The 23,266-nt window shown below is 45.7% G+C and overlaps 2 protein-coding genes across 4 annotated transcripts in view; both read left to right on the top strand.

Moving 5' to 3' along the window:
- Positions 1-23,266, top strand: part of RASSF4 (Ras association domain family member 4) — a 276,069-nt gene that overhangs the window by 60,551 nt on the left and 192,252 nt on the right. The gene's annotated exons all lie outside the window — the stretch shown is intronic.
- TMEM72 (transmembrane protein 72) overlaps positions 1-23,266 on the top strand; it is a 96,514-nt gene that overhangs the window by 60,743 nt on the left and 12,505 nt on the right. For all 3 annotated transcript variants that reach the window (XM_033943465.1, XM_033943464.1, XM_033943463.1), the window contains 3 exons: positions 1,236-1,302; positions 1,385-1,456; positions 17,471-17,610. In XM_033943465.1, coding sequence (XP_033799356.1) covers positions 1,236-1,302; positions 1,385-1,456; positions 17,471-17,610 — 279 coding nt within the window. The remainder of the gene's footprint in view (positions 1-1,235; positions 1,303-1,384; positions 1,457-17,470; positions 17,611-23,266) is intronic.

Raw genomic sequence — 23,266 nt, 5'->3', positions numbered from 1 at the left:
TGGCCTGTGCTATAAACCTCTAGTGCAGCTTGATAAAAAGGGGGGGGGGGAAGTTAGGTGCCTAGGAAAATACTTTTAAAACCAATATAAAGAAAAAAAAATTCACTCAGAGAATAGTTAAGTTCTGGAATGCATTGCCAGAGGTTGTGGTAAGAGTGGATAGCGTAGCTGGTTTTAAGAAAGGATTGGACAAGCTCCTGTAGGAAAAGTCCATAGTCTGTTATTGAGAAAGACATGGGGGGAGCCACTGCTTGCCCTGGATCAGTAGCATGAAATATTGCTACTCCTTGGGTTTTAGACAGTACTAGTGACCTGGATTGGCCACCGTGAGAACAGGCTACTGGGCTTGATGGACCATTGGTCTGACCCAGTAAGGCTATTCTTATGTTCTCTTACAGAATTTCCTACTAAGAGTCTTCTCACTATATCTACAACCCCTGATAGCAGCCATTTGCTGAAACAGGGCCCGTGTTGGATCCTTCAATAAACGTTTGGATGCAACCCAATTCAGAAAGCTCATCGTCTATCTTGTATGCATTTTCATTGTTCATAATTTGGATTCTCTCTGTTTGGTTGAGCTGATACTTTGATAGCACAGAACTCCATAAAACGACTGGAAGGAACACATTCATTTAAGAATCATCACATATCTTAGGCAAAGTATATTGAAAAGCTAAATTCAGAGGCAAATTCCAGTCTCAGACATAAAAACGTCAATTTAGATTAAATGCTACTTTGAAAAAGTATGTTTTCAACATGTCAAGAAACAGTTCTAAATTAAATTAAAATAAATAGTTTTCATTAATGCTAATATAATTTTTTTAAATATAATTTATATTCTGTGTATCTCACAATTGTATGCGGATTACAAATTATTCAGGTCCTCAAGCATTTTTCCCTAACTGTCTCGGCGAGCTCCCACTCTATCTAATGTACCTGGGGCAATGGGGATTAAGGACCCCTTTTACTATGCTGCGCTAGGGTTTTTAGCGCATGCTGCATTGCTGCGTGTGCTAAACGCTAATGCCAGCATTGAGCTGGTGTTAGTTCTTGGCGCGTAGCGCAGAGTTAGCACACGTGGCAATGCAGCGCGCGCTAAAACCACTAGCGCACCTTAGTCCTAAGTGACTTGCCCAGGGCTACAAAGAGCAGTGCGGGATTTGAACCCACAACCTTAGGGTGCCAAGGATGTAGCTCTAACCACTGTCTTTTCTTTTTTTTTCTTATTAAAACAGTGCTAACTGGAGTGGGAGTAGAGACACTACTGCAAGGACGGTTCAAAAGTTTGGGCTATTATTTACTGTAAGTATATATATTACCACAGTTCTGGGTTTTCATTTGCTTTCCTCCATCTCAGTAATCCCATTTATTTTCATATTTTAAGATTTTCAGCAGCAGCCGTTGCCGTATGTGAGCTGTCATTCTTTCTGCACCTTCTGCTATCTTCTTGCTTCACGTAAGTGCTGGTTACATATTGCCTGTCAGTTTATACTACTGCGTAGGTTTCTTAAATGGTCACCCAGCAGCGATGGAAAGATGTAGGGAATGTCCAAGGAAAGGTCCTGCAATCTCAGCAAAGCAAGTGCAAATTAATAGTGTATGAAAGTTTCTAGACGATTTTAAGGAAGGAGAAGGAAGCCAGTTAGGCTGTTAAGTAAATGTATGGCATGAATCTTTGTAAATTAGAAAGCTAAACAAAGAAAAATCCAACAAGTCTGCAGTGAAGGAAGAACACCAAAAACAAAAAGAAACTGCAGAGAGGAATGTACAAGGTACAGGAACTTTTATTAAAAGTCAATAAAAAGTTATTTTCCAAAGAATGGCTCTCATTTATATGAAGACCAGACCCAACACGGTCCGTGTTTCGGAGAAACACTCCTTCAGGGGTCCGAGTTGTCCTGTGCTTCACTAATAGAGAACCATGTGGAATACAACGCTGTTGTATAAATTTCGTGGGTGACAGGCAATGGAAAATAATTTTTTATTGACTTTTTAAAAAAGTTCTTGTACCTTTTACATTCCTCTCTGCAGTCTCTTTTTGTTTTTGGTGTTCTTTGTAAATTAAAGCAATTAGATCCAGACCTGCCAGATGTACCTCAGTCAGTTAAATATTTCCATGATTTTTTTTTCCTAAATACTATGCTATTTTGAAATATTAGAGGAGGAGAGAATTCTGAATGGGTATGTAAACCTGGTGGCTGAGTGGCATTGCCATGGGGAAGATCCCTGCTTTCTTTCCAGATCTGGTCTCCTGCACTCCGTATAGCGAGGACTAGGGACACTGCAGGGGGAATCGTGGACACCAATAAGGACACTACCTAGTGGCCACACCTCTCGCCTCTGCCTAAGACCAGCCCTGAGACTAGGATCAGTGAAAGGGTGGGTACAGTATAACCCTGCAAAAATTCCCCAGCTAGTTGCAGATCAGTGTTCGTGGATCCCAACATTGGGTCTGACAGAGCTGGAAAGAAAAAAACCCCAGAAAGGAAGAAGATTACCAGGCCAAAAAGGAAATGTTCAAAAGCTCTGTTGATTTTTTTTCCTGATGAATGGCTTTTGGATCATCATGAGCGGTGACTGAATGTGAATCAGTGCTGTCTGTAGGGAAATGCACTCCATAAAGGAGAGATTTATCATCATAAGCAATTTGTTCATCTCTAGTTCCAGGCTCTGAGTTTGTACTGACTGAGATTTACACACACACATGCACGCATATACATATGTTTGTTAAACAAATAGGAATATATTTCTTTTTCATCTAAAATCCTTTCTCTTTGGCTTTCTGTTCTTAATGCTGAAGGCAACCTTTTTTATACTGATATTCCTGACCTCATCTCATCTCACTTATGACCTCTTTTACAAAGGTGCACTAAGCGTTTTAGCGTAAATTTATCACACGCTAAATCAATGCATGCACTAACCGCTAACGCATCCATAGGATAACATGCACGCGTTAGCATTTAGCGCGTGATTAGTGCACGCTAATATTTACCGTGTGCTAAAACGCATAGCGCACCTTAGTAAAAGAGGCATTCCTTGTAACCTACCAATTCCTTCCTTTCTTCATGTTTCTATGGTTGTTTGACTGTTTAATTTTTGTTTCCTACTCTACTCTATTTTATTTTCTTTTACTTTTTGTTTTCTTTTTTATTCAATTTACATTTTATTGTAACCCACTTAGATTTACCTTAGTTTTATATTTGCAGTATATTAAATTACTACTACTACTATTTATTATTTCTAAAGCGCTGAAAGGCGTATGCAGCGCTGTACATTTTAACATACAATAGACGGTCCCTGCTCAGAAGAGCTTACAATCTAATTTAGACAGGATATTTTGGGGTTGGGGAGATTATGGAAGAGGAAATGGTACAGTGGGTATAGGTATCTGACAGCAGTGAGTGGGAGTTAGGAGTTGAAAACAGATTCAAAAAAGTGAGCTTTTAGCTTGGATTTGAATGCTGCCAGGAAGGGAGCATGACTTATTGATTCAGGCAGCCTGTTCCAGGCATACGGCGCCACAAGAAAGAAGGGACTGAGTCTGGAGTTGGCAGTGGAAGAGAAGGACACAGATAAGAGGGGCTTGCCCAACGAACAGAGATCATGGGGAGGAGCATAGGGGGAGATAAGTGAAGAGAGATATGGGGGAGGGCTTCAAAGAGAATGCACTTGTAAGTCAGCAAGAGGAGTTTAAACTGTATTTGGAGATGGATGGGGAGCCAATGAAGCGGCTTGAGAAGAGGGGTAACGTGAGAATAATGGCTCTCATGGAATATGAGTTGCGCAGCAGCATTTTGAACGGATTGAAGAGGCGAGAGGTGGACACGAGGGAGGCCTGAGAGAAATACGTTGCAGTAGTCTAAGTGCAAGGTGACGCGAGCATGGACAAGGGTTTTGGTCATGTGTTCAGAGAGAAGAGGACGGATTTTGGTAATATTATAGAGGAGGAAGTGACAGGATTTGGCGGTCTGTTGGATCTGAGCAGAGGAGAGGAGTCAAAGATCACTCCAAGGTTGCGAGCCGACGAGACAGGGAGGAGGATAACGTTATCCACTGAACTAGAGAACGGTGGGAGGGGGAGGCGAGTTTAGGCAGAAAGATATGGAGTTTAATTTTAGCCATATTCAGTTTGAGATGGCGGCGAGACATCCATGCGGTAATGTCGGACAGGCAGGCTGAAATTCGGGCCTGAACTCCTGTAGAAATATCTTGAACTTAAATATGTGTAACCTGGTGTTAGGCACGAGCATCAGGTAGGCTACACAAACATATATTTTTTGGACTGATTTGAGGGCAGAGCTGGGACTAGCGAAGCTAGGAGGTCGGCTGGCACATAACCACTCACTTTGCAAGCTTCTCAGTACAACAGTCATCACAGCTAGGTATGCTTCAAACTGTAAAATGTTCACTAAGAACTAAATATTTCAGTGGGGGTCATATTTATTTATTTCATTTTCCATACAGTTCTCCCAGGGGAGCTCAGATTGGTTTACATGGATTTATATATACGCATTCTTCCCTGTATGTTCCGGTGGGCTCACAATCTATCTACTATACCTGGGGTGATGAGTGACCAGTGACTTGTCCAGGGGCACAAGGAGCAGTATGGGTTTTAACCCTCAACCTCAGGGTGCTGATGCTGTAGCTCTAATCCCTGTGCCATACTCTCAAACAAAATATGGTATACAATAAAATGTAAGATAGCATGACAAACATATGACTCAGTATAAAAAGCCAAGCCTTAGATTAGATTAGATGTATCAAAGCAACTCTCTACGACTCTTAGAATGCTCCAGTAAAAAAATACTTAACATAGAAATCTACACTTACAACTGTTATGGGCTTCTTCATAATTCTCCTTTCCTATTTACAGTTTCAATATATAGCTGGCACCTTCCACAGAGTCTGCCTTGGTTACCATTCTCCATCTGGATTATATAGCACCTCTTAGTTTTCTCTTCCTACTGCACCTCTCGGGCAGTTGAAGGATGATGTCCCCATACCTGTGTTCTGTGGAAGCAGTCCAGCAGCTTGGTAGGCTTTGAGGCTAGTTCTCACTCCTGACTGCTCAAGGTCGGTGACTTGTAATCCCAGACTAATTCAACAGTATTAAAGAACTGCTGCAGCTTGGAGGTTAAAAATGTTTAGTCCCTTGAGTGGTTCTGGTACAGTGGCCAGTAGGGGCTGGAAGCCAAAGAAAAAAACCTTCCCCTGGGACGGGTATTTATGACCTCAGTTTTCCTTCCAAGGGATTTATCCTCTCCTCCTGCCAGGTAAGAAAGGTACAGCTTCTTGTGGAATGTATGTGGTTAGTGAAAGGTCAGAACTGCTTCTATTCTTATAGAGCACTGCAGTGGCGTACCTAGGGTATGTGGCACCCGGGGCCCATCATTTTTTGACACCCCCCCCCCCCCCCCCATGTAAAAATTTTTTTTTTTTTTTTTTTTTTTTGCAATAACCATGAAATGGAATAAATGGTCAGAATAGAAACAGGCAGTGAAAATTTTCTTTTATTGAACCTCATATATGTATGGAGCGCTGGTCTAGGACATGGCAACTCAACTTCAATGCCAAAAAATGCAAAATTATGCACCTGGGCAGCCAAAATCCATGCAAGTCTTATACCCTTAATGGCGAGATCCTAGCAAAAACGGTAGCAGAACGAGACTTGGGGGTAATCGTCAGTGAGGACATGAAGTCTGCCAATCAAGTGGAGCAGGCTTCATCCAAGGCAAGACAAATAATGGGTTGCATACGAAGGGGTTTCGTCAGCCGTAAGGAGGAAGTCATTATGCCATTGTATAGATCCATGGTGAGGCCCCACCTGGAATACTGTGTGCAATTTTGGAGGCCACATTATCGCAAGGATGTGCTGAGACTGGAGTCGGTGCAGAGAATGGCCACCCGGATGGTCTCGGGACTCAAGGATCTTCCATATGAAGAACGGCTTGACAAATTACAGCTATACTCGCTCGAGGAGCGCAGAGAGAGGGGGGACAGTAGTTTGTGGTCGAGGTCAATAGGTTGTAGAGTTGGGGGTCAAGTGTTGCAGCTCGAATGGCTAGGAGGTTGTCAAACAGTTTTTTTCTTTTGACGTTTTTGGTTGGAGGGTGTGTGAATGGTGCATGAGTTCTCCTATGTCTGTTTGAAGTGGATTGAATTATTTAGCTGAAGAAATTAGTTACCCCCCCATTCCACACACAATAATTCTCTTCCATTTTTGTTCCCATTATAAAAAAACACTGATAAGTTCCCAGGAAAAAAATACATTAAAATAAGAAGTGAAAATAAAGGCCCCTACAGATGAGAACATAACATAAGAATAGCCTAACTGGGTCACACCAATGGTCCATCATGCCCAGTAGCCCATTCTCATGGTAGCCAATAGTGCTGCCCGATTCAGAGAAAAATATTTCATTCGATTCGATTCACCCTGTTGAATCGATTTTTCGATTCGATTCACTGTTAATGACACAGCTTTTTAAGTTTAAACAAAGTACAACAATAAATTTCACAACAACAATAAATTTCACAAAGTACTTAAAAAAAAAAATCACATTTTTCCTCTAAAGCAGTTCTGGAGACATTTGCTTGAACAGTCTTTTTTCCCAGTCCATAAGCAAGCAATATGAAAAAGATTTCCTTAATTATCTACTCAAACATTTTTGCTATTTACTTTCATTGTACCTAGACTATTATTCAGTAGAAAAAATTTAGTTTGTTCAATCAAGCAGAACATTCACTCATAGAAGTCCAATGTCCACACAGGATTTGATTGAACAAACCAAATTTTTCTACTGAATAATAGTTTAGGTATACTGAATAGCAAAAATGTTAAAGCCACACAGAAAAGCAGTAAAAGTCAATAGGTTCTCCAAGTGGGAACAACCTGATGTCTCAACACTTGAGGAAAAGACCACGTAATAATGTTTATAAGATAAATCATATAAATGATTATACTGAAGGAGGGTGTCCTCAGCGTGAGAGGTAAGCGAGAGGAGAGAATTCTCCAGCGCTTTACACAATAAGGCACAGGTTAATCACCCTCTGCCTGCAGTGCACACCATCATAGGACACCTCAGGTATGCTCAAATTAATCAATGTGATAAATTAAACAGTGATAAACAATTGGTCAATCACAAGAGTGCAAGATCAAACAGGTTGTTCCCACTCAGAGAACCTATTGACTTTACTGCTTTTCTGTGTGAGTAGATAATTAAGCAAATTTCTGATAGCCTACAGAACTGATTCTCACCTTCCATCCCCAGCCCCCAAGACTTACCAGACCCCCCCCCCTGCCGATGTATTTACTTACTGCCTGAACTGGATATTAAATCGTGGGGAAGAGAGGAGAAATGCGGGGAAAGAGCCAGCCAAAACTAGTATTTGTTGCTGCTGAGTGCACCAATCCAGGGCAAGCAGACGCTTCCCCCATGTCTTAATAACAGGCAATGGACTTTTCCTCCAGGAATTTGTCCAAACCTTTCTTAAAACCAGCTACGCTATCTACTTTTAACATAACTTCTGGCCACTTCATTTTTAAGCTTAGATCTTTCCTTCCAAACAGAGACCTTGCTAGATGTCAACTACAGCACAAGGTAACTTCACACGGACTTAACTGTGCAGGAAATGAATCTCCTCATACACCCACCATATAGTGCAAAAATGTGCAAAGGTCTGTTTTTTTCTTTCGATCACTACATAGCCTAATGCCACACAAGCAGCGCTGTTACAAACATATTCTGAAGGTCAATGCTAAGGTTGACAATGTTTCCTTGGAGATACTGACAAACCATTGGAAGAGATTCTAAAACAACTACCCAGAAATAACACCCAAAGACCCACTCAGTGTGTGAACCAGTTGAGTGGAGTGGACTAACTGGGGGTGGAAATGGGCCCAGAGTTTGCTCAGCAGAATTTCCCAGACTACCTCTTCCTCTCAACACACTGACATGCTACCACCACCACCAACACTAGGAACACCTCACCGAGTATGCCAGCAATGCTTATAAACTTTATAAAACACATTATTATATTTTCTTATAAAGCATATATTTTAACTGAACTCAGCCTTGCCATTCACAAAAATAGAAAAGTTCCCATTTCAAGCTGTCTCATGTACACTTTTCAAATCTAACATATTGTAATCACAAAACAGAAAATAAAATTATTTTTTCTACCTTTTGTTCTCTGGTCAATATTCAAATCTTGTTGGTCCCAGGCTCTTGTTGTCTTGCTTGCCAGGGTCTCCTTTCTCCGTGCTAACCATCCGTCTGCCATCTCTGTCCTCCCCTTCCGTTTACCTTCCCTCTCCTGGAGATCTGGCATCTTTCCTTTTTTTGTCTCGATCCACAGATTCACCTTTTCTCAACTCCCCACCACCCCAGGATCCACCATCTCTCCCTTTCTGTTCCCAACTATCCTCCTATCCAGTATCTCTATCCCCCCTCCACACCATCCCCTGTTTCCAAGTTCTCTCCCTTTCTGTTCCTTCCCTCCCTCCCTCCCATTATGCACCATCTCTCTCCCACTCCTCTGTTTTTAGACCCATTATTTCTAACCCACAAAGTCTGGCATATGTACGTATCTTTGAACCCCCCCTTCCCTCTCTCCCTCTGTGTACTTTTACACCAGGACCCCCCTCCCCCGAAGGTCTGTCCCCCCTCCGAAGGGCTACACCCCACCCCTGAAGGCCTGCACCCCCCCGAAGGACTTTACCTCCCACCCAAAGGTCTGTCCCCCTCTGAAGGCCTAAACCCCACCCCTGAAGGCCTGCACCCTCCCCGAAGGTCTGTACCTCCTGAAGGCCTGCACCCCCCTGAAGGCCTGCACCCCCCCTGAAGGCCTGCACCCCCCCACCCAAAGATCTGTCCCCCCCTGAAAGCCTGCACCCCCCCGAAGGTCTGTACCTCCTGAAGGCCTGCACCCCACTGAAGGCCTGCACCCCCCTGAAGACCTGCACCCCCCTGGAGGCCTGCACCCCCCCCGAAGGTCTGTACCTCCTGAAGGCCTGCACCCCCCTGGAGGCCTGCACCCCCCCTGAAGGCCTGCACCCCCCCTGAAGGCCTGCACCCCCCCCCACCCAAAGATCTGTCCCCCCCTGAAAGCCTACACCCCCCCGAAGGTCTTTACCTCCCACCCAAAGGTCTGCCCCCCCCCATTAAGGCCTACACCTCCCTCTTAAGGCCTACACCCCACCCCTTAAGGCCTACACCCCCCATCTAGTACTGTCTAATGCAATTAGGTACGGGTCAGGAGGCCAGAGGGGAAGCAGGACATTGCAGCAATTCCCAACTGACCCTCCCCCCTCGCCCTCTAAAGCAGGAGCAGGCTAGCAAGAGGAAATTGCCGATCCTGCTTTAGGGGGGGAGGGTCAGTTGATGATTCGGGAGGCCGATTTTGGGCTTTTTAAAAAATTGATTCGGGCAGAAATAAAATAACAATAAAACCACCACCAAGCAGCCCAGCGATACTCACCCTCAGTTCCTGCCTTAATTGCAGTGTTCCACCTCCCTTTCTTGCTTCCACCCAGCCGGAAACCGGAAGTTGCTGATCAAGCTCCGACGGCGACGGGGGGTGTGGCCGTGGGTGAATGGAATTTGAGAGAGGGCTCAGGCAGGATCACTTCGGGGACTCGCGGAAGCCTTGGAGTCGGGCCATAGCAGGGAAGTTCCCGGGCCATGACTCCAAGGCTCGAGCACCCCTAATGAGCTGGTACCCGCCCCCCCCCCCCCGCCCCCCCCAGGTACGCCACTGGAGCACTAAAGGTTCTGGAACTGTTGCACAGGAAGAACCTTAGCTACACAGTGAAAATGAAGTCTACAAATATTCTACTCACAAACAAGGTATATAAACAGATACATATTTACTTTTGCTCAGACTAAAAACTACAGTGCGAACGAGAAAAGGACCTGGGTGTACTGATAGATAGGACCCTGAAACTGTCGGCACAATGCGCGGCAGTGGCAAAGAAAGCAAATAGAATGTTAGGCATGATAAAGAAAGGAATCACGAGTAGATCGGAGAAAGTCATAATGCCACTTTATAGGGCAATGGTCAGACCACACTTGGAATACTGTGTCCAACATTGGTCTCCCAACCTAAAGAAGGATATAAAACTGCTGGAGAGGGTGCAGAGATGAACAACGAAGCTAATAAAAGGTATGGAGAACTTGGAATACGGGGAACGACTTAAGAGACTGGGATTTTTCTCCCTTGAGAAAAGGAGACTGCGAGGGGATATGATTGAGACTTTCAAAATACTGAAAGGAATCGACAAAATAGAGCAGAAAAAAATTATTTACAATGTCCAATGTGACACGGACAAGAGGACATGGACTGAAGCTAAGGGGGGGGGACAAGTCCAGGATAAATATCAGGAAGTTCTGCTTCACGCAACTAGTGGTGGACACCTGGAATGCTCTCCCAGAGGAGGTTATTGCGGAATCTACTGTTCTAGGATTTAAAAGCAAACTAGATGCACATCTCCTTACAAGAGGCATAGAGGGATATGAGTGACTAAAATTAAGCCAGTCAGACACTATAGGGGACATTCTATAAATGGTGCTCATAAATCAGCACTGAAAAAAATTAACACTCAATTCTATTCTATAATAGGCATTCAGAGATGATTGCCCATTATAGAACAGCAATGACAGTAATTCTCAGGGGCCAATTTGGGTGCACATTCCTGGTATTCTATAACATTTCATGCAAATTTCAGGAATGCCTCTGACCCACCCATGCCTATGCACCTCCCATGGACACAACCCCTTTTGGGTTGCACACTATGGGATTTGGGCACTCGTTATAGCGCATTTCAAAATGGGTGCCCGATTCCAAATTGGTGCCAGTTAACACCTAATTATTGGCACTAATTGGCACCTTAGCCTATTTAATTGGGTACATGTCTTCAATCAGTGCCCAATATTAGGCATCATATATAGAATATGAGAGTATATGTTTATGATGATAACATTCTGAAACAAAAATAAAATCTAGTAGAAATGGTCCTAAACATGTGTAGCAAATTTAAAGTGTAAAATCAGATCCATAAATTACATAACTGACAGCAGTCCCTGAGCCAAGGAACTTGTCAGTTAAGTTTTAATGCAACATTGGAATTCATTGCCAGAGAATGTGGTAAAAGTAGTTAGCATAACAGGGTTTAAAAAAAAGATTTGGCCAAGTTCCTACAAGAAAAGTCCATAAGCCATTATTAAGATGGACTTGGGAAATCCACTAGAAGCAGCAAGGCAAACGATCTGTGAGATATAGAATGGCAGGAACAGAAAGCAGATCGATATATAGGATATCCAACACCAAGAAACACAAGAGCAATGAAGAATGTCCATCACAAGAAGTTTATTTACCACAATAATATTACAACATTACAGGGAGAATTTATCAAGTAGTATTATGGCTTTAATGCACATTAAAGGAATCAGTATGCACTAAAACCCTGATTCTATGAACAGTACCTAACTTCTAGGTACTGAGGAGCTCAATTGTCAATCATCCCTGGGCGCCTTTTATAGAATTGCACCTAGCAGCACTTAAGGGCATTGAAACTTTAGGCACACTCGCATTTATGCCAGGGGTTTCTTGGTCTAAATGAGTAGAGCTAAGTCAAACCAAGCTCAGAATCTGCCCCAACCACACCTACTTTCTGGTAGGTACCTTGGAGTAGACACCTACCAAGTTAGGTGCCAACCAGCTAATTCTATTTTAAATTCTATTTTTTAATTCTCTTTTAAGGGCACTTTTCAATTCATCGCCTCAATTAAACAAAATTGGATAATTAAGTTAGGCACCTAGGGCCTGATTCTGGAAATGGTACTTGCCGTAGTAGGCGCCTGCAAAATGGGTGCCTACCATGTGTCAATCACTGTGGACACCGTTTCCAGAATGTGACTGTTTTCTTCTACAGACGTCTTAAATGTATGTCAGCATTTTACAAGCCTACATTTAAGATGTCTGACTCACACCTATGAGAAGCACCTAGGCACACCTATGGATGCCTAATGCCACTTCTGATGTAAACCACACCTACATTTACCTTATATGTGCTTAGATGTCTCTGTCCCATCCATTTTTTTTTTTTTTTTGCATCCTGATTGGTCCATTAGACCAGTGTCTCTCAAACTTTCTCAAGCCGGGCACACTAAAGGTAGTGGCCACAGCTCGAGGCACCCAGAAGTGCACGGATGACGCCGTGATGGCATCACACACGTGTGATGTCATCATGCTTACATCCATGCATGCGTAGAGGCCCTCCAGACAGGCCCTGAAATGCCAGTAGGGCATGCCAGCAGGGAAGTCTAACAAATATCAACTGAATACCCCCAACCACGGACCTCCCAAACACCACCCTAGATCCACCCAAGCTCTTCCCCAGATCCCACCCCTTTTACTAATTGTAATGCAATTTTTTCCATTCATTTTTCATATACACACAATAAACACAGCAGATATAAATTCTCAAAACTGACACATTTCAATCACTATATTGAAAATAAAATCATTTTCCCTACCTTTGTTGTCTAGTGACTTTATTTTTCTGTGCTTTTAACTATGTTTCCAGGACCTTTTTATCCATTAACTGTTTTTCTCTCCTTCACTTTCTGCCTTCCATCCATCTTTGATCCAAACAGACCGGGGATTTTAAATTACAGTCCACTTGAGGGGGCAATACTTTCAAAATAGAACAAAACACAAAAAAAACCCTCTCATCAATACTGGGCAAGTTTCTCAAATAGTATCTTCATATAACATTTAAAGGCTTTTGGATATTTAAATGTGCTCATAAGCTCTTCAGTAAGGCGCCACAGCAGCGGTACAATGTCGCGGGAAAGGTGCTTGAATTTTGATCATAACACATTAGATGGAGCAAGGATACTTGCTTCTATTGGAGTGGCAAATGTTATGGCTCTACAAAATGTTATGGCTCTACAAAAGGTCAGTTCACGGCTCCAACACAGTCTGTGTTTCTCTACGCTACGTCAGGAAGCCGGAAGGATGAGCTTTTTATATTGATTTTATTTACAGTGTGCAGTGCCTGAGTCCTTTGGTCTACACACTTGATGCTGAAAAAAGACGCCCTGATTGATGAGTATTGATGAGCGGGGTTTTTTTTGTGTGTTTTGTTCTATGTTGCATCCATCTTTGGCATTAACTTAACATTCAATATTTCCATTTTTCTGCTTTCTTCTCAAAATCTACTTTTCCATGTCTTCCCTTCCCTTCCTATCTCTCTTTCCTTCCCTCCCTATTTCCATGGTCTGGCATCTCTCTCCTTCCCTCTTCCCCCTCCCCCCTCCACCCCAGTAGTCTGACATCTCTCTCCTTCCTTTCCCCCTTCCCAGTCTGGCATCTCTCTCCTCTCCTTCCCTTCCCATAAACTGGCAACCCTCTCTACTACTACTACTATTATTTCTATAGTGCTACCAGACTCCCCTCCTTCCCTTAAGAACATAAGAATTGCCGCTGCTGGGTCAGACCAGTGGTCCATCCCACCCAGCAGTCCACTCACGCGGTGGCCCTCAGGTCAAAGACCAGTACTCTAAATGAGTCCAGCCTCACCTGCATATATTCCAGTTTTACAAGAACTTGTCCAACTTTGTTTTGAAACCTTGAAGTGTGTTTTCCCCTGTAACAGATTCCGGAAAAGCGTTCCAGTTTTCCACCACTCTCTGGGTGAAGAAGAATTTCCTTATGTTTGTACGGAATCTGTCCCCTTTCAACTTTAGAGAGTGCCCTCTCGTTCTCCATACCTTGGAAAGGGTGAACAGTCTGTCTTTATCTACTAACTCTATTCCCTTCAGTATTTTGAATGTTTCGATCAAGTCCCCTCTCAGTCTCCTCTTTTCAAGGGAGAAGAGGCCCAGTTTCTTCAATCTCTCCCTGTTCGGCAACTCCTCCAGTCCCTTAACCATTTTAGTCACTCTTCTCTGGACCCTTTCGAGTAGTACCGTGTCCTTCTTCATGTACGGCGACCAGTGCTGGACACAGTATTCCAGGTGAGGGCGCACCATGGCCCAGTACAGCGGCATGATAACCCTCTCCGATCTGTTCGTGATCCCCTTTTTAATCATTGCTAGCATTCTGTTCGCCCTTTTCGCCGCCGCCACACATTGCATAGACGGCTTCATTGACATGTCGATCAGAACTTCCAAGTCTCTTTCCTGGGAGGTCTCTCCAAGTACAGCCCCGGACATCCTGTATTCGTGCATTAGATTTTTGTTACCGACATGCATTACCTTACACTTATCCACGTTGAACCTCATTTGCCATGTCACAGCCCATTTCTCAAGCATGTTTATGTCACGTTGCAGATCATCGCAATCCTCCTGCGTCTTCACTACTCTGAATAGCTTAGTATCATCCGCAAATTTAATCACCTCGCTCGTCGTACCAAATTCCAGATCATTTATAAAGATGTTGAAGAGCACAGGTCTAAGCACCGAGCCCTGCGGCACCCCACTGGTGATGCTCTTCCAGTCCGAGTATTGTCCATTTATCCCCACTCTCTGTTTCCTATGCTCCAGCCAGTTTTTGATCCACGTGAGTATTTCACCCTCGATTCCATGACTCGCAATCTTCCATGTTCATGTGGAACCTTGTCGAACGCCTTCTGAAAATTCTTCAATTCCCTGGTCTGATATTTCTCCCTTCCTTTAGTCATCTCTCCTCCCCCCCCCCTCTCCCCGTGTACCATTTCTCTTTCCCTTCCTCCTTTCTGGCACCCCTCCCAGTCCAACATTTCTCCTTTCCACCAGGCTAACATTTTTTTCTCTCTTCCTCCTGCATGCTTCTCCTCTGGTCCTCCTTCCCTCCCACATCCAACATCTCTCTCGCTCTCTCTCCCTCCATGAGTCCAACTTTTCAATCTCTGCTCTCTCCCCCTTCCCAGAGTGTAACATTTCTCCTTCCCTCCTTTCTTTCCTCCCCATCCATCTCGCCCTCTCCATGAGTCCAACACTTTCTACCTCCTGCATGCTTTCTCTCTCTCTGTCCTTTCCTCTTCTCTCGAATGGCATTCCTCGTTCCCACCCCCCAACCCAACATGCTCTCTCCCCATTCACCATCTCACCCTCCCCTCCAGTGTGTAGCATCTTTCCTCTCCCTCCCTTTCTACAGGTCCAGCAGCACCTCTTCTCCCTTTCCTCCCCCCGCCATCCAGCATTAACCCTTCTTCCTTCCCTGTGTAACAGTACCACTTCTCCCTTCCCTTCTCCTCCAAGTACAGCAGTATCCCTTCTCCCTTCCCTCCTACGCCCTGTCCAGTAGTACCCCTTCTCCCTTCCCACCTCCCTCTGTCCAGCAGTACCACTTCTCCCTTCCCTGCTCCCCATGTCCAGCAGTACCCTTTCTCCCTTCCCTGCTTCCCATGTCCAGCAGTACCTCTTCTCCCTTCCCTCCTCCCCTGTCCAGCATTACTACTTCTCCCTTCCCTTCTCCCCCCGTCCAGCAGTACCATTTCTCCCTTCCTTCCTCCCCCCCTGTCCAGCAGTACCCTTTCTCCCTTCCCTCCTACCCCCCTGTCTAGCAGTACCCCTTCTCCCTTCCCTCCTCTGCCCCTGTCCAGCAATACCACTTCTCCCTTCCCTGTTCCCCATGTTCAGCAGTACCCCTTCTCCCTTCCCTCCTTTCCTGTCCAGCAATACCTCTCCTCTCTCTAGCCTAGCGGCAGCTCAATGTGTGCTTTTAACTTCGCCACACAGCTACCACTAGCAATAGACTAGCATCAGACTGTCTTGGGGCCTTTGCTAGGCAGGCCCGCTTTGATGATGCAATGTGGGGTGGCCTAGCAAAGGCCCCGAAGCTGCCTGATGAAACCATGGTTAAACTACTGCTAGCAGCAGCTGTGTAGGGAAGTTAAAAGCACAAAGAGCTGACACTGCTGGTCCAGGGGTGCAGAGAGAGGAAGGCAGGAGTCCTGGCAGATATGCGACCGTAAAAGTCAGTCCCGGCGACGGTAGGAGCAAGTCAGCTGACAGGCGCTGGAGCCTCTCTTCCTGCCCAGTGTGCCGTGGCACACTTAAAATCTCAGAAGGCACACTAGTGTGCCACGGCACACAGTTTGTGATACACTGCATTAAACAGTGGTGGGAGGCCAACTGCTGCCTACACTCAGGACGTCATTTTTAGAATCAGGCTCCTAGATCAGCTAGATATGGCTATCTAAGTGTCGTTTATAGAATCTGGGCCTAAGGGCTATATTCTATATATGGCACCTAAAAACAGCACCAACTAGAATGGCTCTTAGCCCAATTATATAAGGTGTTTGTACCTTTTATAAAATTGTGCTTAGCACCTATGTGTGATGCTTAGCTTAGGTGCAGGCATTTAGGTCAGCTAAAACCAGGCCTAAATGCCTGTGCCTAAGTTGTGCACGCATAAGGCATTTTCTAAAACAATGCACATAACTTTTAGGAACGATCTGCCCCTGGCCACACCACCTTTTCATATTTATGCATTACAACTGGCACATAGTTTTTATAGAATAGCAATTTCTAAGTTCTGTGTATAACTTTTAATTAGACCCTATTAGCATCAATTATGAGGTGTTAATTGTCAATTATCAGTGCCAAATAGGCCAATTAATCAATTAAGTTGTGCACGTGCATTGGCTATAGGCACCAGTGTATGCACAAAACTTTAGGCATCATATACAGAATTTGGGAGTAAGTGAAAAAAGAACAAACAAAAAGATTGACCCTTAATCCCACAGGAATTCTATGAGCATTTACCTCACTGGCCCATGCTAAAAACCTCTAGAGTCATTTATTCAAAGGAGCTTTTAATTTTCTTCCATTTGTTTAAGCACTATCTGGCAATTTTTATACATGTATAGTTCACCTAAAGTTAGGCACCTTAAATCAGCATGCACAGCAAACTTTCAATTAAGTCCAATTAAAGCCAAATATGGGATCATGCATGCGCCAGGCAGATTCCTCCTCCTCAATGAAAAATAACTTCCCTATGCTCAACATTAATAGTACGCATATGATTTTTATACTATTAATGTTGAACATTGGAAAGTTTTTTCAGTGCTGTTCCTACAGTAATTTCCTGCGCAGTAGAGAACAGCGCAGGATTTCTGAGCATCGTCCTGTAACTGCAAGTACTCTTTTCAGTTAAACAGCACAAGAATTTTAAGACAAAGTACCTAAGGAACTTGTCCTAAATAGCTAATAATCAATGTGAATTCAAATTATAGTTTATAACATGTATTTTAGCGTGGCAGCTCTTGTGAAAACCTTCCCTCGGGATTCTCAACCCTACTTTTGAGGTCTGCTTTACTGGGCATTCATAATGAACGCACATGAGATGTCTGTATACACGAGTATATGCAAACATATCTCATGAATGTTCATTCAGGATATCCTGAAAAGTAGACTAGTTAGGTGTATGTCCAGAAAAGGGTGGAGAACCGCTGCCTTAAACAAAGGAAATGTTTGTCTTTCAGCTGCCAATCAGAATCTACCATGTATGTCTGTTGGAAGAAAATAGCAAGGCTTGGAGGTTTTCAGAAGTTCCTGGGTTATGTACTGCTGTCTGTTGCCTGTTTTCTGCATCCAGTCCTTGTCTGGCATGTAACTATCCCAGGTAAATGTACAGGAGATATTGAGCCTGACTTCAGTTACTAATTAAAGTATGTACCTGGCAGAACCATAGCTTCCCTACAGCAAAATTCCCTCATACTCCATAAACAGCATTTCACAAGAGCACATTGAAGTCAATATTCAACAGCAAAGCCACTGTTTAACTTTTAAAAGTATAACTGGCCAAAGTTGCACATATTTTCATTGGTATATATCTATATAAACACGACACTGAAAATCTACATATTACTTTAAATACTAGCTCAGGTCCAACCTAAGGGTATTTGATGCTTAGGCAACCTTTCAGCTATGTGTCCCCCACACAGGCTAGAACCACCTCTCCCTTCCTTTCACCACTAGATGGCTAAAGATCTCCACTTCCCTCTCCCTGCTGCCTCCCTCAGGTGCCAGGATATTGCCCCTTCTCTCTCTCCCCACAGGTGTCAGCATCATCCCCCTTCCTGCTACATTAAATACAGATTCAGCTCGGCTGGAACAGAGCTTTGAATATTTCTGTTTACAGTGTGGAGAGATTTGGCAAGCCTTAAGTCCATGCTTATGCCTGATGCCCCACAATGCCTTGAGGAGTCTTCTGTAGTGATCTGACTAGCACACCAGAGTCAGCGCCATTCCTGAAATTATAATACCCTAGGTCAGGGGTCAGCAACTTGTGGCTCGCGAGCTGGCTGCGGCTCTCCAGGACCCGATTTTTAATCTCCCTCCCAACCTCACGATCCCCTCTGGGCCTATCAAAGTACCTGGTGGTTCAGTTGGGGCCTTGTGGCAGGAGCGCAGCCCTCTTGCTCCTGCCTCCTCACGACTGCCTTCTAAAATAGCTGCTGTGACCTCTTGCAGCTGCTTGTGGCATTTCCTGTAGTACCGCGAGCTGCCATGAGAGGTCGTGGTAGCCATTTTAGAAGGCAGCTGTGAGGAGGCAGGAGCGAGATGGCCGCGATCCAGCCATAAAGACTCCCACTGGAGAGATTAAAGGGTCGGGGCCTGGAAAGGAGAGAGAACATTGGCTATGGGTTGAAGGGAAGGGCAAGGGCAGAAGGAGGGGAGGGAGGGGTGAGAGGCGCAGAGACCTGAGAGGGGTTGAAGGGGTTGCGGCTCTTTGTAAATCTTGGGTCACACGTTTTGGATAAATTGGCTCTTTGCTCCTTTTACTAAGGTGCGCTAGCTTTTTTAGCGCACGCAGGAAATTACCACGCACTACACCACGCGCTTTGCTTCTAGAACTAACGCCAGCTCAATGCTGGCATTAAGGTCTAGCATGCGCGGCAATTTAGCGCACACTATTCCGCGCATTAAAGCCCTAACACAGCTTCGTAAAAAGAGCCCCTAGTCTGCTTAGTGGTAAATCCGGATTGAACTAATTATATATTTGAAAAATATGATGTGGATGTATAACATTTACAGCTGAATTTCACCACTGAAACATAAGCATAGCATGGTGTGGGCATGAGGGTTCATGATTTATATACGCTTGATATTCCGCAAGTTCCAATGAGTGGGTCAATGTGATTTACAATAACATAGGCACCAGGTTCTATGTTCCCTTTGCAATTGCTAATAAAGACATTTTTTTAAAAAAACCCAACATAGGCACATATAAGAAAGAAACTTCAGTAAACATTATAGGAAGGAATAAACACTCATGCAAGACAGAAGGGGGTACCCCCCAAAATTGCAGACACTAATGCAAAACTAAACCCTTTTCCTCCATTGCCAGTATGAATTCCTTACCTCCCCCAAAGTAAACATGCAAACTACATGTCTTTAACCTACCCTTCGCCCAACCCAAATCTCTCTTCATTTTTGGGTGTACAGCTTTGGCCATTTTGAAACAGAACAAACAAATTTTTATACATAGAACTGTCATGGATTTTAGACAAAGGAAGAAGTTATAACATGGGTTACTGTTTAGACATGTTATTTTACTGTTAACTAGGGTTACCAGATTTTCTGTGGTAGAAACCAGGACACATGGCTATGCCCCGTTCCGTCCCCAGCCCCACCTCCAGCCCCATCCCTGCCTCATCACATTCCCAGTCCCACCCCCCCCCAAAAAAAAAACCCTCACAAAAACCCTTGTCTTTCTTCTCCCACCTCTGAGCTACGTCTGGAGGGCATGTGATATCATCCGTGCATGCTCAGAGGCCTTCCAGACGCAGCCGGAGATCGGGGCTTTCCAAAACCCAGACAAACTACCAGGTTTTGGAAAGTCCATCTAGGCACCCAGACAGTCCTCTAAAAAGAGGACATGTCCGGATTTTCCCGGACATCTGGTAACCCTACTGTTAACCCCAGTTATTAATAACTAGGTCTCATGGTATAAAATAGCACTAGTTAGTGGTAAAATAGCATGTTCACCAGGCGCTACAAAGCCAAGAAGAAACCGATAACGTGGAAGACATGTGGTCGACTTTGAAAGCAACCATACAAGAAGCAACAAACCGCTATGTAAAATCAGTAAGTAAACGGCGAAGGAACAATAAGCCACAGTGGTTTACTGCAGAGATCTCAGACCTGATCAAGGAGAAGAAAAAAGCATTCATCTCTTACAAACAATCAGGGAAGCAGGACTCTAGAGCAGACTACCTGGCCAAATCAAAAGCCGTCAAAACAGCAGTCAGGGAGGCTAAATTCCTCATGGAGGAGTCTCTAGCAAAGAACATCCAGAAGGGAGATAAATCCTTCTTCAGGTATATCAGTGATAGAAGAAAAAACTCAGGCGGGATTGTACGTCTTAGGAAACCAGACGGAGACTATGTGGAAAAGGATTCGGAAAAAGCCCAACTATTAAATGAATACTTCTGCTCAGTCTTCACCCGAGAAGCGCCAGGGCTCGGCCCTCAGCTACAGACAAGGGTTGGCTCAGTTGACCCGTTTAGTAACTTTGAGTTTACGCCCAGCAGTGTCTACGGTGAGCTGTCAAAGCTCAAGGTTAACAAAGCAATGGGGCCGGACAACCTGCACCCCAGGGTGCTTAGGGAGCTGAGTGATGTCTTGGCGGAGCCACTGTCCGCGCTCTTCAACCTCTCCCTTAGTACAGGCAGCGTCCCGTTGGACTGGAGGACGGCTAACGTCATTCCACTCCACAAGAAAGGCTCAAAGATGGAGACAGCAAACTACAGACCAGTGAGTCTAACATCGATAGTGAGCAAACTAATGGAAACTCTAATCAAACACCAATTAGATAAAATCCTGGATGAGGATAATCTACGGGATCCCCGACAACATGGATTTACTAAGGGGAGATCCTGCCAATCCAACCTGATCAGCTTCTTTGACTGGGTAACGGGGAAGCTGGATATTGGGGAGTCCCTGGACATCGTGTACCTGGACTTTAGCAAAGCATTTGATAGCGTACCACACCGCAGGTTACTGAGCAAGATGAGTTCTATAGGATTAGGTAACACATTGACGAAATGGGTTGGGAGCTGGCTTGGAGGTAGGCTCCAAAGGGTGGTTGTGAACGGCACCCCCTCCAAAATGACGGAGGTGATTAGTGGAGTACCACAGGGCTCAGTCTTGGGCCCAATCCTATTCAACATCTTTATAAGAGACTTGGCAGAAGGGCTTTGAGGTAAAATAACATTATTCGCCGATGACGCCAAACTTAGTAATGTAGTGGGCAAATGCACAACAGACGAAGATTCAGTGCCCGACAACATGATGCACGACCTACTCCTACTGGAGCGATGGTCTAGGACATGGCAATTCAACTTCAATGCCAAAAAATGCAAAGTTATGCACCTGGGCAGCCAGAATCCATGCAAGTCTTATACCCTTAATGGCGAGATCCTAGCAAAAACGGTAGCAGAACGAGACTTGGGGGTAATCGTCAGTGAGGACATGAAGTCTGCCAATCAAGTGGAGCAGGCTTCGTCCAAGGCAAGACAAATCATGGGCTGCATACGAAGGGGTTTCGTCAGTCGTAAGGCGGAAGTCATTATGCCATTGTATAGATCCATGGTGAGGCCCCACCTGGAATACTGTGTGCAATTCTGGAGGCCGCATTATCGCAAGGATGTGCTGAGACTGGAGTCGGTGCAAAGAATGGCCACCCGGATGGTCTCAGGACTCAAGGATCTACCATACGAAAACGGCTTGACAAATTACAGCTATACTCGCTCGAGGAGCGCAGAGAGAGGGGGGACATGATCGAGACGTTCAAGTATCTTACGGGCCGCATCGAGGCGGAGGAAGATATCTTCTTTTTCAAGGGTCCCACGACAACAAGAGGGCATCCGTTGAAAATCAGGGGCGGGAAACTACGAGGTGACACCAGGAAATTCTTTTTCACTGAAAGAGTGGTTGATCGCTGGAATAGTCTTCCACTACAGGTGATTGAGGCCAGCAGCGTGCCTGATTTTAAGGCCAAATGGGATCGGCACATGGGATCTATTCACAGGGCAAAGGTAGGGGAGGGACATTAAGGTGGGCAGACTAGATGGGCCGTGGGCCCTTATCTGCCGTCTATTTCTATGTTTCTATGTTTCAGGAGAGCCCGAGAGCTCGTCTCGATGGGCGGCTGTAACGCGGGGATGGAGGGCCCGCGCGGCCTCCCATCGAGACGAGCGCTCTGCGCGAGGGGGGGGTGGAGTAGGTGAGCAGGAGGCAGCTCAGGATAGGCGGGTTTGTAATTCCCGCTGCGGGGCTGCCTCCTGATAGGAGGGAGGAGGCGGGGAGGAGTAGATAAAGCCTGGACCTCGGAGGACCCGGTGTCTTCCTGGGTCCTCCGAGGCGGCTTTTCCTGTTGTTTCTGGGTCCTCCGAGGCGGCGCGAGCATGGCAGGTTCAGACGGCGCGGCGGAGATCTCCCTACTCGCTGGCGACTCCCTCAGCGAAGACGAACAGGTGGGAGTCGGCCACAGTGGGGAGAGGGAGAGGCCGACGCGCCGTTCTAAAACGGCTGCACTCTCGGCCCTCGTGGTGACGGGGGCGGGCCTGGGCGATGCGGGAGGCAGGGCTTCAAGGAACAGTGCGGGGCCTACAGTGCCCGTTCCTGTGCGGGGGAGGGGGAGAACAGCCGCCAGGAGACCGCGTGACACCGCAATCCGCGGTGCAGGGAGATCGGCGTGGAGGCCTTCCAGTCTGCCGGTTTTGGCCGGCAGACAGTATAGGCAGCACAGCCCTTCGATGTCTGCCCCAGGGCCTTCTGAAACAGGAGGGAGGGGGTTGGCCAGTGTGGTGGGAGGCAGACTGCATCGGCAGCACAGCCCTTCTGCATCTGCCCCTGGTCCTTTTGTAGCAGGAGAGAGGGATGAGGCCAGTGTTGTGGGAGACACAGGGCCAGTTGGGGTGGGAGCAGACAGTGACCGGCTCATGGGTCCACTCGGGGCAGGGCCTTCCTGGGGTTTGAATCCCTGGGGGTCTGTGTGGGGGATACCCCCTTGGATGTCGGGCGGCCCCTCAGCAGGCTCGTCCTTTCCATGGGGTTCGGTGCCGGGAGTGGCTTGGCACCCTGGGCAGGGCCAGGGGTGGGCTGCTGGAGGCAGGGGTCATGAGGGCTTTGGGGTACAAGGGAGCGGGGGAGTGTCGGTTGCTGCTCCTCTGTCTGGTTTTTCTTTACAGGTCCCGATTGCTGGAGTAGACGTTCCTTCTTCGCAGAGGCTGGAGTGGGCGAGAGCGGAGCATGGCGAGTCTCCTGGAGTG

Source organism: Geotrypetes seraphini, chromosome 4, assembly GCF_902459505.1.
Source record: "Geotrypetes seraphini chromosome 4, aGeoSer1.1, whole genome shotgun sequence".
NCBI lineage: Eukaryota > Metazoa > Chordata > Amphibia > Gymnophiona > Dermophiidae > Geotrypetes > Geotrypetes seraphini.
The sequence above is the reverse complement of the archived record's forward strand: the minus strand, read 5'-3'. Positions and strand labels throughout refer to the sequence as shown.